Below are 19,061 nucleotides of genomic sequence, written 5' to 3'. Positions count from 1 at the left end.
TTTTAAAAAGAACTCTCTGCTATGGAGGAATAAATTGAGCATGGTGGGAATTAGAGTGGGGCATGCAATCCTTCTCTCCTAGGGAGGAGATGGGCATTCACAGAATCTTACCATGAAAGATAAGGTGGTGTTCCCCTGGTGCTGAGTGGGAAAGAGGCATTCCCAACGAAGGAATGCGACTTATTCCAAAGTCCATGGGCATGCACACAGCTTACTTGAGGAACACATAGATGATTCTCTTGAAGAGAAATTCCAAACACTTCAGATAGAATTCAATCTATTATCTTTCTCTTTAAGTCAAGATCTCTTGCTTTGAGAGCTTATGGGAGTCCCCTTCAGCCCTGCACACAGTGTCCTGGACATGAGATATGCCACTTTGAGGAGAGGTTGTTCTGGCATAAAAATAAGAAGGCTTTTCTAACAGTTTTTTCTATATAAATTCATTATGTATATTCAGTCAACAAATTTAATAGAGTGACATCTCTAATAGTGATCCCAATTAAATGTATGATAAAAGCACTGGACATTTAAAATGAAAGACAATGATTTTTTTAAAAATGTAACTTAAGGTGTATATTTGTGTCAGCCCTACCAGAAGTAAGTAAAATTGGAAACTATAAGGGAAGAGTTCTTGTTTGGGAGTGCCTAATAATGATCACAAAGGACTCTAGAGTCACAAGTTTGTCCTGGGTCAATTTGAGCCTGATCTCATAGACCTACAAATCTTCCTAATCTCCTATACAGATAAACTCAATCTATTTTTCACTGATACAATTATGAATTACTATCTTCATGGTTTTTGGAGACTGGCTGAAACACTAATTGCTTTTGTGCTAATTGTTTACAAAAAAGTAGTGCTCTGCTCTCATGTTTATTCTTGTCTTAGAGTGATCCCTGCCCTATATGTAACTCATCCAGTCATCTGCCACTGTGGACCTCGGGACTGCCCTGATTCAAATCAGATACATCTGGTTTATCATCCTGTCTAAACTGGATGGGGTACAAACCTGAACTGTTATTTTTCTATTGTCACAGCCTGCCCTACCACTATCTGCCATTAACCTACATTGAATCTCCCTTCTCTGCAGGATAGTGGATTCCTTACTGACATCTTAGGAAAAATTCATAATTTCCTGGTCACTCTGCTTATTATAAGTCTGATTTGTTTACAATTACAATATCATATCAGATTCAAAAAATTTTTTCAGTCATAGGATAAGCTTGCAGCTCTAGGAATTTGAGAGAGAGAGAGAGAGAGAGAGAGAGAGAGAGAGAGAGAGAGAGAGAGAAAAGGTGGTAGCCAGAGAGCACATGACCTGATCTTTTATTCTATATCCCCCTCCCTCACATTGGGGAACAGAATGAGCTCATTTAGTGAGCTCATACCCTCTTCTTCTGAGCTCAAAACCTTCACTGTCTTGGAATAGAGAAGAGGACGATAGAGGACAAAAGAATCTTATTTGACTGGTTATGTTGTTCTCTCTGTTGGTTATTAATGTCTTTCTGATCCATGCTGACTGCCTGACCACTGAAGCCCATGGGGTGGCAAGTATTATTACTGGATCTTGTGGGTAGAAGTCTGACCAGTGCTGGTTCCTTGGCATAGGAGATCTGTTCCCAGCTCCTGCTCCAAGCCATCCATCTCATATGCTTATTCCTACAGTAATTCCCTTTAGAGTTGAGATCCCTGGGTGGCTCTTAGTAAGATGATTCAAACCTAGCTACTCTGAGTGATATTTATTTGACTCATGTAACCACAAGTATTTCCACAAATTCAAACAACAAGAGCAAAGCCGCTTGAAAAGTAAAAAAAAAAAAAGTTAAAGCAAGCACATTGGAAAGAAAGAAAATGGTCTTATACTTGAAAACAACACGACTATCTTTGTAGAAAATTTTATGAGACCTACAAAAAACCTGCTATATAAAAATGAGTTCATCTGGGCTGGGGTTGTGGCTCAGTGGTAGAATGCTTGCCTAGCACTTGTGAAGCACTGGTTTTATCCTCAGCACCACATAAAAATAAATAATAAAATAAATATCAATCCAATCTAAATATATTTTTATAATAATTAAGAAAATGTGTTAACATTACTTTAAAAGGATATAAGGTGAAAATACAAAATTTAATCATATTTTTATATACTGGCAAGGAGCAATTGAAAATTGAAATGTCACTTAGAGTAATAACAAAACAAGAAATACTTAGGAATAAGTTTGATAAAAGATGTGCAAGACCTGCACATTCAAAACTATAAAATGTTGCTGAGAGAATTTAAAGAAGACCCTAATTGAGGAAAGCATATCACATTCATGTGTCAAAAGAAACTATTATTAATATGTCAATTCTCTTCAAAGTTATCTATAGATCCAACATCTTCAAATTGAAAGCTTAGAAAACATTTTTTTTAAAGATACCGACAGACTGATTTTAAATGCAAGGGGCCTCAAATAGTCAAGACAAAGTTTTAAATTAAGAGCAAAACTGAATGACTAACACTACCTAATTTTAAAACATCCTATACATCTACATTAATCAAGACAGTGTGGTATGTGTGTCAAGACAAATAAATAGATCAATGGAACCAAAATAAAGAATCCGGAAGTGATGAATACACAGAAACATATTTTTTGAGCATGGTCTTATAACTAGTAAATTGAGAAAGAAAGATCTTTTCAAGAAATGGTGCCAGATAGTGAGATATTTTATGAACAAAACAAAAAACCATAGCTTTGATCCATACCTCATACCATTTATAAAAAGTGACTCAAATGGATTATGGATCCATTGTCAAATGTTAAAAATGAAAACTGTAAAACTTATACAAGAAAATGTAGGAGAAAATCTTAGTGACCTTGGATTGGCAAATATTTAGATATGATGAAAACAAAAAAGCACGAACTCTAATTTTAACACTGTCAAGAAAATGAAAAGACAAGTCATGGGTTGGGAGAAAATATTTGTAAAACATATATCCAACAAAGAACATGCATAGAATATGTAAATATCTCTTACATCTCAATAATAGAAGAATACCTCAATTACAAATGTTCAAGATTTAAATAGACTCTTCACCAAAGAAAATAAAAGCAAATAAACACATGTAAAGAGGCTTACTAAGATTAATCTTTATGGAAATGCAAATGAAATCCACAATGACCATATAATTGTGCTTGAGGATGTGAAGTAACTGAAGTCTCTCACACTTGTGGTAGGAATATAAAATCTTATAATCACTTTGGAAAGCAGTTTAGCAGTCAAAAAAACATGATATGACTGATATGACTCCATTCTTCTACTCTCATTTATTTGCCCAAGGGGAAAGTGTATACAGAGAGACTTGCACATAGTCAAATGTAAAGCTCTTGTATGTTCTAATAAATACTTATTTTTTTCCTGTGGCATTAGCTTAACTCTATATCTCTTAACCTTGACTTTCAATGGGTTATGCATGTAACAAAGCATTACATGGCCTGTTAAGCTCAACACTTAATCTGATTGATGGTGCTGTAACAGTATATATACTCAGTCTTAAAAAGAATTTTACAGGGTAATCAAAATTGTACATAACTGTGAAGCATTCAAGATGTTCAGTAAATGGCTTCTGAAAGTTTTCTCTTATGTTAGTGGCAGAGATGACACCTATACCCAGTCTTTCCAACAACCAATCTAGAGCTCTTTCTTCTAGATAGCATCCTCAAAATTATTTTCTGCAGGAAGATTGAATATGTCATTTTTTTGTTTTTACTTATGGTGCTGGGAATATCTCATAGTTGACTGAGAGGAAGTAAAATGAAGTCCATGCCTTCAAGCAACTCCCAGGAGAGTGGATCATTTTACTAAGCAACCTTAGGCTGATGACTTAATTTCTATGATCTTCAGTTTTGTCAGCCATAAATAATAATTGATCTTACTCTTTACCTGGAACTACACTGAGAACCTCACATTAACCCTAAGCAATCTGTGATATTCTTCTTCTTTTTTTTTCTTAAAGATTCAGTTATTTAAGTCTTAAGGGTAATGCTATACTGTCCAATGTCTGATCATTAACTTGCTTTTAAAAAAATCTATATAAGCTGGGCATGGTGGCACATGCCTGTAATCCCAGAGGTTTGGGAGGCTGAGGCAGGAGGATCCCAAATTTGAGGCTAGCTTCAGCAACTTACCCTAAGCAACTTAGTGAGACCTGTCTCTAAATAAATGAATAGATAGGGCTTGTGAGGTAGCTCAGTGGAAAAGCACCCCTGGGTTCAATCTCTAGTTTCAAGAAGAAAAGAGAGAAATTTTTTAAAAAAACACTACATAATTTATCTAATTTTACTGTTAAAAAGTGTGTGTGGGCACAATTTAAAGATAATGATAAAAATAAGAGTTTTTACCAGACATGGTGACACATACCTGTAACCTTAGCTACTTGTGAGATTGGAGGATTGCAAATTTGAGGCCAGCCTGGGCATTTTACTGAGACCCCATCTCAAAATAAAATTTAAAAAGTGTTGGAGATGTAGCTCAGTGGTAGGGTAACTTGATCAGCATGAGAAAATTTGATTTATTGTGAATCCCACTTAGCCAATGATTTAGAACTTATTAATTATATCCATGATTCTTGCATCCACAGTCAGATGTTCCAATTCAACCATAATTTGACAAACGGAGTTGCATCCAATCCTCTACATTTTCCCGATAAATAAAAAATTTATTGCTATTAAATATAATAAAATATGTTATTTAGCCTATTGCTAACCTTCTACTGACACCTATACAAAATTATTAAGTTAAATATAGCATCATGCACTAGAATCTCACTTATTCCATTTGTCAATGATATGAATGATTTTGTTAAGTCAGATAATAATTTTTGACTACTGAAAGAATGTTTTCTCAATGTTTTGCATTATTCATGACACAATGACTCTATAGACATGATACACTTTTAGGCTTAATATGCATTATTAACATTTTCTCTATTATATTCTTAAGTCTAGACAGTTGATAAATCATGTACTCACTTGTAGTTCTTATTGAGTTCCTGGATCCATTGTGGTGTATTTGTACGTGTACATAACATAATTTGATCAATTTCATTTCCTGATATCTCCCCTTTCCCTCGCACTTATAGATTTCTGTGGTGTAAATACCACCAACATGACCAATTTCAAGCTACAAATGTGATTAATGTCATTGAAGAAAAGTTGGGAGAGATGTGAAGTGACACACCATTATGTAAAATTTCTACCACAAGGATACAAGAGTCCTAAAGGACCTGAGTATGGTTGATAATAGTGAAATGTGATAAAATAAAAGTAAATGATAAATTGTATTTATTAGCTTTGCTTTGAAATATAATTATTTAAATTTAAGTTAATACAACCTGATTTTTAATAGTTGGCTTGTGGAATTAAATTTTTAAAAAATTTTCATCAAGTGTTTGTATTTTTTTTAAATATTTTTTTAGTTGTAGTTGGACACAATACCTTTATTTTATTTATTTACTTTTATGTGTTGCTGAGGATTAAATCCAGCACCTTGCACGTGCTTGGCCAGCACTCTACCGCTGAGCCACAACCCCAACTAAGGGTTTGTATTTTCAATCCAAATATTTGGGAGTTTATATGAAACAAGATAATAATGGAAGGAATTCAGAAAAAGTGAAGGACATGCATGGGTAACGCTTGGGGTTGTGAGGAGTCCCCCTTTTTTGGGGTTCCAAACCTCTCTATGTAAACATCTGGGGTTTTCTGCTCAGCTATACAGTTGGTCTTTCTGCTGTCTCTATGTCTCATGTGGTATGAGAACTGGTTTGGATAGTTAGGCAACCTTCTAAGCAATCATTTTAGCAGGGAAAGAGAAACTGCTTCCAAACTGTAGCAAGTTCAGAAAAAAATAAAAATCTCTTTTAGTTGTATCTCATTTGCATTCCAAAGGAAAGCATCTTTTTTTTTTTTTTGTCTTTTGGACAGACATATCTTCCTATAACTAGATTACTTGCAGAACCACATAGAAAACTGCCAGTGAGAAAAATCATCATTGTCATCATGTTTTAAGGCACTGAAATCTTAATATTTAAGCACCTTTGAGAAACTCTGGGGAAACTTTGTATCTTTTCATCCTAAAAAAAAAAAAAAAAGGGTGAAATGCCATCAAAAGAAATCAGGCAGCCTTCATATATCATACCCACTGAATACAGTTGGCAGACTGGAACTGTGTGTAACTTGTAGCTCGTTCTGATTCTGATATTTGACATGCTCTACTTCTATGGAATTTGGCCATCAGGGCAAAGTTGCATACACAACAGAAAAGGTACAAAGGAAGTTAAAATAGATGTGGTACCTGTTAATATCCTTCCTTGTACAAACAAGGAATTTGAACTTGATGTGTTTTTCCCTGCTTAGTTAAAGAACTGAGCTGAGAAGTGAATGACTCTGTATTTGTGTATTTCAGTAGTTCCTCTGCTTCTCAGGTGGAATTTTTCAGGTCTAGGAAAATGTTACAGCTCGGTTTTATCTGAGAGCAAATACTAAAGAAAGGTGCTACTACCACTGAGCTACATTCCCAGCCACTCTCCCGCTTTTTTTTTTCTTTTTTATAAATTTTGAGACAGAGTTTCTCTAATTTGCTGAGGCTAGCCTTGAACTTGAGATCCTTCTGCCTCAGCCTCTAGCATCTTTGGGATTACAAGCATGCAGTACCACTACCCACTGTAACGTCACCTTTTATGAAAATTCCTAGGTGGAAAAACATGTATCTATCTGACTGACTATCTGCTTGTGCAAGCATTTTAGTTTCTTGACTCCAAAGCTTCCAAAAGAGGGCAGTGAAGGCTACACAAACTGAGGCTAAAATTCTACACTTCATCCGCCCCTGGATCTTTTCTTCTTGCCTTATCCTCTAAAGAACAGGTTAAATCCATCATCCATTTCTGCTTTCTCAAACATCTGTTGACCACTAAGTGTGCAAGAAGGATGCACAGCAATACTGTATAAGGCACAACTTTTAAATACACCATTTTATCATTTTTTTTGGATTGATAATTATATTTGGTTGGATAGTGTCCTGCTCAATTTCAAGTCCTACACTTATTTGGAAATAGGGTCATTGTAAGCTGTAATTAGTTAAGATTAAGTCATACTAGAGTAGGGTGGGCCCTTAATCCAATGTGACAGGGTCTTATGAGAAAAGGAGAAGCATCACAGAGAAAAAGACACAGGAAGAAGGACATATGAAGGCAGAGACAAATTGCAATGATATTTTGATTAGCCAAACATTCCCAGGATTTGCTGGCAGTGCCATATGAGAAAGGAATGGAACAAGCTTTCCTCCAGAACCTAGAGAATATGATCGTGCTGATACCTTGACTTCAGATTTCTACCCCAAAGGACTGTGAGAGAATATATTTACATTACTTTATACCTCCGAGTTTGTGATATTTTGTGATGACAGTCCTAAGAAAGCAATACAGTAGATAAAAGAAAAATAAAGCTATTGTTAAGCACTGACTATAGTCCAGGTCCTGCTCTTAGACCTGTTTTCCATTATAAGATATTATCTAGGTATTATCACTATTATCCCTGAAGAAACTTAACAACTTCCTCAATATCAATCAGCAAATATCAATAGCTCTGCCTCTGGACAATCTGACCATTTTTCTATACCTGGGAGGATGGCTCATGTAAGTAGGCAGAAGGCAAAGTGACAGGCAAGAAGGGGACAAGACACCAAACTGGGAACAGCCTGGATGTCTATAAACAACAGAATGGATAAAGGAATTGTAGAACATTCATATGGTGGAATACTACTCAGTGATCCACAGGAACAAACTGTTATGACCTACACGATATAGATGAATCTCAAATGAGTAGGCTGTGTGCATGAAGCCAGACACAACAGAATGTGTATGGCCTATGATTCCATTTACACCTGAGAATGTTAAACATAAAAGCAAAGCATCTCTGTGTGAGAGATGCTCTTTGAGGAACTGGGCACTGGGTCCTTGATCTTTGTTTGTTCAGGGTGGTAGCTTCAGATCCAAGACCTGCTCCTAAAAACGGAGCACCCACCCTTGTGTGTACACACATCTGGGAAGAGAGCCTGCAAACGTCATGAGGATCATGCTAGTTTCACTCATTGTTGTTTTCTAGTGTCTGCCACTGAACCTGGCTCACAATCCCTCAATAAGTATTTGTGGGATAAGACCACCGATCCACAAACTAGATATGTCTACATGTTGGTATCCATTACCCCTAAATCCCGGCAATTCATGCCACATAATTTAGCACTTAATTATATACCATATGGAAATGTTCTTTAATGTGTATAATTATATCACCCCAATCATCTATACTTACCCAGGAAGCAAATAAGCAATAGAAAGAGAGAGCAAGAAAGAGAAAATATATGTGAATTAAGAAGTTCTGAGGTGGCTACAGAAATTGGGTAGCAAACTAATAGGATCTCTATGTAACTCTGCAACCAGGACTCTAGGATTGCAGGGACTTAGTGATGATAGTTCAAGTCAAGAAAATAAATGTATAGGCACTGTATTTGGCATCAGAAAAGCAGAATACAGTAGTCCCCAACTTGTCCATGGGAGAGATGTTTCAGGACCCTCAGTCTTGTGCACGCCCAGTGGATGCCTGAAACTATGGAAAGTAAAACCCTATATATGCTGTTTTTTCCTGTATATACATACCTATGATAAAGTTAAACTTATAAATGAAGCGCAGTAAGATATTAATGACAATAACTAGTATAAAATAGAAGTTATATATACTGTAATAAAAGTTATGTAGGAACTGTGTCTCAAAGCATCTTATTGTCCTGTACTCTGTCTTCCTGAGATGATAAATCCCTGTTCTGTGAGATGACATAGCATCTATGTTATGAGATGAAGTGAGGTGAATGAGGTAGGCTTTGTGCCTTAGCATTAGGCTACTGTGTAAGAGTAATGTGGCTGCAAGCACTGTGTACTACAGCTAAAGATCTAATCATTGAGATGGCAACTAAGTGACTAACCGGACAGGTAGGAAGTGTATGCAGTGTGGACATGCCAGACAAAAGGATGATTCACCACCCAGGTGGGAGAACAGGGCAGAGTGGAAGTTTTAAAGTATATGTCATTCTGAGTAGCATCTTGCTACTCAGAATGACATATACTTTAAAACTTATGAATTGTTTATTTCTGGAATTTTCCATAAATAATTTCAGACTGTGGTTGACAGTGCATAGCTAACTACAGAAAGTAAACCTGCTGATAAGGCGAGTCTACCATATATGATTTAGGCCTAAGGACTTCATCTCCTCTTCGGCAAGATAAGGTAAACAGCACAGAGCCAGGAAGGTTGGAATCTCACTGCTCTTCTCCTGTGCTCACGGAGACATGGCCAGCAGGCTCCTACTGAGCCCCACCTGGCTCAGAAGTTTTCCTGTTGACAGCCACAGTAAACACTGGAAATACAAGAAGTTGGAGAAAGGCAGCCACAGGAAATGAGGGTTTCAGAGGTTGGAAAAGGCTTCATCATGGAGAAGGTGAATTGATCTGCACACATAAATCACAGCTCTCTCCCAGTGATGCTCTTACACCTTACACTGAAAGCTTGGAGCCTCTGCAGTGTCTTCAGCTCAACATCTCTCAGGGGCCAACTGAATCCATTCTCCCCGGTTGACTGGTGGCCTTGCAGGAGAATAAGCTGGGTCCTGATGGCTGATTACAATACAGCCAAGGTTTCCTGTCAACCTGTTTAATGTGTCTGAGCAGTGACCTCTCACAGAGAAGTGGCTCTGAAAAGGGGGAAAATCAGGACCCCTCCTCATGTTGTAGAATTCCCAGAACATCTTGAGCTCCTCTGTGCCAGAACAGGGACCCAAGCTGTGCAGTGCCCACAGAACATAATACAATGCAAGAATGGCACTTCTTATGCTGCTTATGATCTTGGTCTCCCAGAGGCCGAGTGGGGAGAGATGGTGCCTCCACTTAACAAGAGCTGCTGCATTGCCTTTTTAGAGGTAGTTCTGCTAGAAGAGAAGAAGAAATGGTGTCTTCAAAGCTTGGCCCAATGGCATATGCAGCTATATGTCAGTTAAGGAAGGATGAGGGCTTTTCCTTTCAATTAAAAAAAAAAGCAATGATTTTCTACTCTGATTGGCATCAACACCAAGTTAATAGTTCTATTTTACACTATCCATACTTCCTGAAGTATATAAGATGGCTTGAAATAAAAGCCAACATCAAGATTGGGAAGAAAGAAATGAAACCTCACGTATGGGAACGTGTCTCAGGAACTGTTTTCTTCCCTACTCCTTGGCACCCGGGGGATTTTTCCAGTGGCCCAGCACTGCAATCTCACCATTCCTGTGATGCCCTCAGTTCCTCATTTCTCCTTTTGACACCTTACCAGAAAGTTTGCATTTTAAAATAGAATCCTTTCTGCCTAAGGAAGCTACTTCCCATTGTCATCTGAAGGTGAGGGGCAGGGAGAGGGGAGAATTTTACTGGCATGGTCTTGGAAACATCAATACTCACATTTTATTCTTCTAATGATTAAGACTGACCTTGACTTTGATTCCTGAAACTGCTATATTCACACTTTTCCAGATTTGGGTCAGTGTTTTGTATTGAAAAAAAAAAAAAAAAAAAACCTCATTTTCTACAGTAAAATCTCCCACAACTTCTTTCTCCTAATTTGATGGCTTTTTCTACAACAGATGATAGATGAATCCAAAGAACAGTCTGGCCATAAAAGGCATATTGATTTGATCAGATTTGCCAGGACACAACTGCAGGAAAAAAAAGAAAAAGTCTAAAAAATGACTTGAGAAATCAAGATGCTGCCAAAGCAGTTTCTTGGCCAGGAATCTTTTGGCAGCTTCTTGTTTTAAATTCTTTCATTTTGCATTTCAGGAAGTGACTCTCAAATTAAAGCTGGAATCCTAAATGCAAAGAAATAAACGCTGTTTGCTATGAATTCTGATTATTTCTCTTCAATGAGTAACCAAGAGCCAATTTCTCATATAATAGTAGTTTTGCATACTAAGGAGAAGCAGAATTGATTGGGTTCCGCAGACACCAATTTTAGCTGAGTTAAAAGAAAAAAAAAAAGATGATGGAAAAGAGATGGAAAGGACCTCGGAAAGCACCTAATTTAATCCTTCATGTTATAGAACCAGAGATGGTGAGAACCTTGCCTGGGAGCACACAGCAAAATGGATGCTCAGGGAGACCTAGGAGCTGCATGTCGGACTTCTTGGACAGGTGTGTCCATTCTCTGCTCTTTCTACTGCCATTGAGTTTCTCAGCCATAATTTACATAGGCATGTGGTAAGGATTAAATTTTATTCCTTAGAAATAGTGCTACATGAGTAGCACGAGCACCTAAGAGGACTTCCTTGCTTAAATACAAAACCAGAGTGCTATTTAAAACAGTCCACCTGATACACTGGAAGCCTTGATTTTTTGAATAAAGATTTTCATGGTCACTGCATGGTGTGGAAGCCTCAATGAACAGAAACAAGCCCTTGCAGAACAGAGCCTGGTTTTGGTTTTGAGCTCATATAAACAAAACTAAAAAGTAAATGTTGCAAGGTTTGCTGCAGTGGGATCCTGTGTGTGGTGACAGGAGACAGTGCTCTTTGGCTTGGCACGCCCCGCCCCAGTCTGAGGCATGAAACATCACCCATCAAGCTGGCTGGAAGGCTGCAGTCACTCGGGGCACTGAGCTGAGCCCCGCTGAGGCCATGGGTCGCTGCTCCTTCCTCCCTTGTCATCTGGGAAGGGCAGATTGGTGGTGGACAGGACACAAACAGCCAGTTCCCTTCTGGGCTGTCCTTCAGCATAATAATTCAGCAAATAGATGAGGTTTAGAATCCTACAAATGGCAAAACCCACGTTTCATTTGCATTTTTGTAAGAGATGCTTTTGCTTCCTAAACACTATTTTGAAATATACATGCTGCATTATCCAACAAGGAATTTTTAATTATTTAAGTTTATTAAGGCATATGTTGAAAGAAGTCTAACATTGCTGCTGTTCTCACCTATTACTCAGTGAGTGTGTTCCAGCTGGACAGAAAGACAGATCTATCTGTTTTCTGTCTGACTCATTGTTGGTAATAGTTGTCAGGGAAGCAGAAGCCTTCTTCAGTCTATTGATGTGTTCCAGCTGTGCAACTTTAGCTGTCCTATTTCCACTGAAGGGGAAAAAAAGACTTGGTGACTTTTGCAAATGCTCCTGCCATTTAAAAAAAAAGTCTGTTGTCATGCGATGCCAATTTTTCAGTTTTTTGAAAAGGTTAAAAATTGATGATGAATCACTCTTGGCTATCACAATTTGGTTATTTTTAAGGGAGATTTAGATCATGAAAATAACTGCTGGACTTTATGTAGACCATTTTATGATAGCTCTAAACACCTGCTATCAGATACTGATATTTTATTCATTAAATGTTTTTTTTTTTTAATATAAAGGTACAGTGGCACATAACTGCAATCCCAGCAACTCAGAGGCTGAAGCAGGAGGATCACAAGTTTGAGGCCAGCCTGGGCAACTTAGGTAGATCCTATTTAAAATAAATTTTTTTTATTGGTTGTTCACAACATTACAAAGCTCTTGACATATCATATTTCATACATTAGATTGAAGTGGGTTATGAACTCTCAATTTTACCCCAAATGCAGATTGCAGAATCACGTCGGTTACACATCCACAATTTTACATAATGCCCTATTAGTAATTGTTGTATTCTGCTACCTTTCCTATCCCCTACTATACCCCCTCCTCTCCCCTCCCATCTTCTCTCTCTACCCCATCTACCGTAATTCATTCCTCTCCATGTTTATTTTCCCATTCCCCTCACAACCTCTTATATGTAATTTTGTATAGCAATGAGGGTCTCCCTTCATTTCCATGCAATTTCCCTTTTCTCTCCCTTTCCCTCCCATCTCATGTCTCTGTTTAAAGTTAATCTTTTCTTCCTGCTCTTCCTCCCTACTCTGTTCATAGTTGCTCTCATTATATCAAAGAAGACATTTGGTATTTGTTTTTAAGGGATTGGCTAGCTTCACTAAGCATAATCTGCTCTAGTGCCATCCATTTCCCTGCAAATTCCATGATTTTGTCATTTTTTAGTGCTGCATAATATTCCATGAAGTATAAATGCCACATTTTTTTATCCATTCATCTATTGAAGGGCATCTGGATTGGTTCCACAGTCTAGCTATTGTGAATTGTGCTGCTATGAACATCGATGTGGCAGTGTCCCTGTAGCATGCTTTTTTTAAGGTCTTCAGGGAATAGTCCGAGAAGGGCAATAGCAGGGTCAAATGGTGGTTCCATTCCCAGCTTTCCCAGGAATCTCCAAACTGCTTTCCAAATTGGCCGCACCAATTTGCAGTCCCACCAGCAATGTACAAGTGTACCCTTTTCTCCACATCCTCTCCAGCACTTGTTGTTGTTTGACTTCATAGTGGCTGCCATTCTTACTGGAGTGAGATGGTATCTTAGGGTGGTTTTGATTTGCATTTCTCTGACTGCTAGAGATGGAGAGCATTTTTTCATGTACTTGTTGATTGATTGTATATCCTCCTCTGAGAAGTGTCTGTTCAGGTCCTTGGCCCATTTGTTGATTGGGTTATTTGTTATCTTATTGTCTAATTTTTTGAGTTCTTTGTATACTCTGGATATTAGGGCTCTATCTGAAGTGTGAGGCGTAAAAATTTGTTCCCAGGATGTAGGCTCCCTATTTACCTCTCTTATTGTTTCTTAAATTATATGTTCTTTTCTAGGGATCTTGATAAGTAGAATATTACATACTTTTTCTAGGCCATAAAAGAATCTCCTTGAGATAAGCTTCTCTTTCATTTGACCTAAGAGTCAAAATGCTTTTAGATTTCTGGAAGTTCTTTTATTTAGCCAAGAGATTCTGAGAGGCATAGCCTTCCGATTATTATAAGCTACTCTGTCTAGATTAAAAGTTGTAAAGGAACATCCTTGCTAATTTCTGAGGGCCGAAAGGGGTCTTACACCTGTATAACTGATGTCTTGACACATGAACAAAATTTTATTTTATCTTTTTTCCTGAAATGGTTCCTTCCTTTACATGTCTACTGAAGCCAGGAGAAGCTGGAAATGAGAAACAGTTTTTATTCTCTCACCCTACCTGTACTGGGTTAGTAACATTTCTTCTACATTATGCTTGCAAACAAACTGAGCAGATCATTCAGTTCTTACCAACTTACCTCATCATATAGAAACCGGTTGCCCCTTTCAACATTCTACCTAGATATAACCTTGACCAAATTCACTAGCTTCTCAGGAGGGTGATTTATTTTTCACACTATTACAGATGGATATTGACACAACTTCTTTCATGTTTACCTTTTTGTCTAGTTTTCAACAAGGATTTCTATTTTTCCTTTTTAGCCTTCCCTCTCAATCTCCTCAGTACCCTTGTATCTTTTTGTCATCATCCAATTCCAAGTCAATGTCACACATTTTATTAATTTATTTATTGTAATGACATCATCACACTACCAGATCCCAGTTACAATAGCAGTTGGGGTTCAAGAAGACAAAAAAAAAAAAAAAACTAGTATGGATATTATTATATAGTAATTTATAGAAGAAAAAAAATTCTCAAACTTGTGAAAAAAAGTGGGGGAAATTAATGTTCAGACTCAAGAGTTGAAGGTTAAAATGATTCCCAACCATCTTTCTTGTAGTCAGGCAGATCCAGCTGCAAAGGGTGACTCTGAGGGAACGCTTAGGGAGAACTTTATTGAAGTCTGTTGATTTTGCATTTGATTTTGGCCTGGGGTCAATTTGGTCAACAAAGCCAGCTTGTGGGAAAATTGTAGGAGGTGGAATGGAGGAGAACAATACTTAGTTTCTATTTGTAGGGTAATTCTCTGTTTCTAACTTGACACCTTAAAAGAGTGATGACTGCTACTTCAATTCTCCCTTCCAAACCATGAGTAAATTGTTTTCTTTTGGCTAAATCAAACCTGGTAAGATACAGGAAAGATTATTCAAATTTTCATTATACAAAAATATATAACTGTATAGAAAATATCTACAGCATGTTCCATGGTCTTGGAAGGAAACCATACAAAAAAGGAGGCTTGAAGCTTAGGTCTTATTAGTTTCCAATCAAATATTTTATATATATATATATATATATATATATATATATATATATATATATATATATCAGGAAATAAATACAATTATACTATTTTTATATTTTACATGAAGTACTATTTTATTAAATCTAATGTGGTGAAAAATTAGAGGTACATATTTCATCTCCTGGGAAAACATTTTAAAATTTTGAGAAGAAACTAGGTAAAAAACAATAGACAAATCAACACAGAATAACAAAATATGTTTTATTATTAGAAAATTAGGCAAGTTGAATTAAAAAGTTGAAATAAAAGAGCAACAATACAAGAACAAACAAATGAACAATAAGACAGGTAGCCATTAAATAAAAATACCTAATGTAAACAAATTGTTGATAAAAACATTAAATAAAAGCAAACTAAATATTTCAACCTAAACACTCTAAAATTTATGTAAAGTAAGGAATTGCTGATATTTCTATAAGAAACATACTTTAAATTAAAAAGACAAATATTTGAAAGAAAAAGGATGAAAAAATTTAATTTGTTAATCATAAAATACATTAAAATAATTATTTTGCTATAAACAAAACAGGCTTTCAACAATTGTGAATCTGTATGTAACTACTACTAACTGCATGGAAACACATGAAGTAACATAATAATAATAGTAAATATTTAAAAAAGAAAGTTGCAATCTAAGTAGGAGATCTTGACATTCTCAGTAATTGATGGAATATTAGACACAGAAGCAGGAAGAAGGTATTAATGAAACTAACTATTGGACTTAATTAACAACCTGTCCATTAGTATTTGAACTCATTTATAAATTATATGTTCTTTTTTTTTTTATTGGTTGTTCACAACATTACAAAGTTCTTGACATTGCTAGTTGAGACACAAAATCTACAAATCATAAAAACTATATCAATATATTTATTGAAATTAATGTTTAAATCTGCAAGAAAAACCACAAATAAGTTCCAATGGAAATCTGAGAAAAAGTATTTACATATCATAGACTAATTTTTCTAATTTATTAAATATAATAAAATATGAGGAAAATTTTTAAAAAATCAATAGAAAAATTGGAAAATGAAGAATTCATAGCAAAATATAGAATTCTTTTTTTTTTTTGGGGGGGGGAGGTTGGAAACCAAATTTAATTGTGGATGTCCATCCAAATTACAGGATAATAAAAGTAATTGAGTAATTGCATTTTTTGGAGTAAACCGAAGGGCAAAATTTGACTTTACAGTAACATTTAATTCTCCTTCAAAATAAGAATCTACTACTCCAGGTATCACCATGATGGCCCCTTTTAAATTGTTACTTCCCAAAATGAAACCTATACTTTCTCTAGGGATTGGCCCCAAAATACCAGTAGGAATTTGTTGTGGTTCTGGATGTTCAGTAGCAGGCTCATTTGAAGATGGAATGAATCCTGAAGGGAACTCATTTCTACTTTCAGAATGCGGGGGTGGGTGGAGGAAATCCAGCTCTTGGGGGAAGGTCTTGAGAAAAACACTTCCATGCATAGACATCTGGCATTGGAAAAAATGGAGGGGGTGGTGGGCCTGGTGGAAAATAATCTTGAGGTGCTCCATACCTGTTTCCTGGAGGAGGCAGAGGGAAAAATGGTCCTCTTCTTGTGAACTGACTCCTTGGGTCCACAGGAAACAATTCACCTCTGACTGGAGGGAAAGGTGCCAACAATGAGCCAGAGCCAGTTGCTTGGTTTTCAGCAGAGAGAGATGAATCAGGCACATTGGTATCACCAGGATCAAATTTGGTCTCCTTTCTACTGGATTGACTTTCTGAAGACATAGGCCAATCCTCTTTATCCAAAGAAGGCATATTAGAACTTCTGAGTTCTGCTGGTCGCGATGGTCTGCCATAATTCGAATAACATCCACCTTGCCAAGGAGGACCCAATGATGAGGGACCATTGGGGGAATTCTTTCTGCCCAATGCTGCCTTTGAAACACCAAGTGCACAGGGATCTTTCTCTACAAGTTCAAATTGAAGCTCCCTTTCAGTTAACTTTTGTCCATTGCGAGCCTTTTGTCTCATGAAATAATGGAGGTTTCTTTCAGCAATCCAAGCCGCCAATTCACTCTCATGTGCTTTTTTCTCAGAGTAAATAATCTTCTCCTGACAGGACTGAATGGTTCTCTCCAATTCTTCTTCAAGATATTTGGCTCGTTTTCTGTAGGTCTCCAGCTCTTTCTTCATATGGCCCATCTCTTCTTTGACCTTGGAAAGTTTCTTCTCTTGCTCCACCCGGTAATTTTCCTCTACTCTGAGTTTCCCATAGAGTTTCATCATATTTTCTTGATAGTGTTCCATTATGACTTTAAATTTCTGCTGAAGGTTCTCCTTCTCACCTTCAAGCCGTGTATTCTCTGACAGTAAGGTTGCCTGTTCAGTCTTCAGACTTCTAATCTGTTCTCTAAGGTCTTCCTTTGTTTTCTCTACTTCAGATAAGAAAGCACAAGTTTGATATCTTTGTCCTTCTAAGTTTTCTAAGGAGGCCTTTAGCTTAGCACCATCAATCAGTTTCTTTAAAGCTCCTTTTGGCTCATCATCCAAGTGGGCACCAATTCTTGATTCACTCCTCATTCCCCATTCCAAGTTGCCAACATCTGTTTGGGCTCCCGCGCTTGGAGAAGACCTATCTTTCATCTTCAGCAAGCCTTCAGTCAGAGACTCCTCGTGATTTTCTTTATCACTTTGAACTTTTCCTGCATGGACTTGAGAGTCTTCCAATGTGGTGCTCTCTTTACATTGGACACATCCTTGTTCCCTCCATGCTTCAGCTTCTCCTTTTATGATTGGTTTCTGACATTGCTGAAGCTGGGAACTTACATCCAAAGCTTCTTTCATTGCCAGCTGAAGTCCTTCCTCACTCATTTGAAGCAGTCTCAGGTTTGTTTTACTTTCAGTTATTTGTGATCCGAGGGATCCTAATTCACCTTCGAGGGACTTTATCCTTCTCGATATATCTGCCATGATTTCATCCTGTTTACAATGTTTGGCCTTTTGCTCTTCTAGCTCTTTTTCTAGAAAGAGTCTTTCATCCCCATGGCTAGGTTTGGACCTATGCAGCTTTTCATAGGTTGCCTTTAAATTTGGGGCTTCTCTTGGACCCTTCTCAAAACTGCCACCCTTTAAAGTTGACTCTATGCCTTCATGCTCTTTTTGAATAAGGCTAACTTTTTCAAGTAGTTCACATTTTTCTTCAATTCTTCTAGAAAGTTTTAGAGCCAGCTGTTTTTCTCTTCCCACATAAAGCCTGCTTTTAACACACTGAAAACTTCTTAACAAAAACAAGAGAAGAGAAAAACATCCAATAGCTCTACACATCACCAAATCCCAAGGAACGCCATAAGGATTAGGGCCTGGTTTCATGTCTTCAGACAATGCTGCCACAACCCTTCCTACTTCTTCCAGGACCACCCTCTAATATGGCTGTGGACACTCAGGTGTTTGCTCAGGAATTCCAACCTGCACCAGGCAACGGAGCAGACCACTGAGAACCCCTGCAAGGGGGGGGGGGTTGTGATGTGGGGAGCCGGGGTGAAGGACTCCCAGGAGCCTTGTGGTGCTCAAGTGCCCATCAGGGGTGTCTTGGCCCCTTCCTTCCCTACCCAGTGCATCCTGAAGTGCCAGGGGTTCAGGTCCCTTCCACTCCAGCCAGAGAGGAGTCCTCTCCATGCCACTCACCCCTGAGTTTGGTTTAGGCTAGGCCAAGATGGAGCTTCTTATGAAATTTCCATACAGTCATAATACCACTCAGTTTGATGTCATGCAAATTCTAAAGCTTTCTAAACTGTCTCAACAGATTTTAGGTCATATTCTTATATGTGTACTGCTTGCCCTTTTGTTTTAATGACCCATTCCTTTCCCTGCTTTTGTCCTCTCCCTTTTTTCTTCCTTCCTTCCTTCCTCC

The 19,061-nt window shown here is 37.4% G+C and overlaps 1 protein-coding gene across 1 annotated transcript; it reads right to left on the bottom strand.

Annotated features, from left to right (window-relative positions):
- Window positions 1-16,576: 16,576 nt before the first annotated feature.
- LOC308634386 (melanoma inhibitory activity protein 2-like) lies at window positions 16,577-18,520 on the bottom strand (the record flags this gene model as incomplete). The annotated part of the gene is made up of 1 exon (XM_081268224.1): window positions 16,577-18,520. One exon carries the CDS (start codon window positions 18,518-18,520, stop codon window positions 16,577-16,579), a length of 1,944 nt encoding a protein of 647 aa, XP_081124350.1.
- Window positions 18,521-19,061: the final 541 nt, after the last annotated feature.

The sequence above is a fragment of the Spermophilus citellus genome, assembly GCF_964194105.1.
Source record: "Spermophilus citellus genome assembly, chromosome: 15".
Taxonomy (NCBI): domain Eukaryota; kingdom Metazoa; phylum Chordata; class Mammalia; order Rodentia; family Sciuridae; genus Spermophilus; species Spermophilus citellus.
This window is presented reverse-complemented; position numbering and strand designations above follow the sequence as displayed.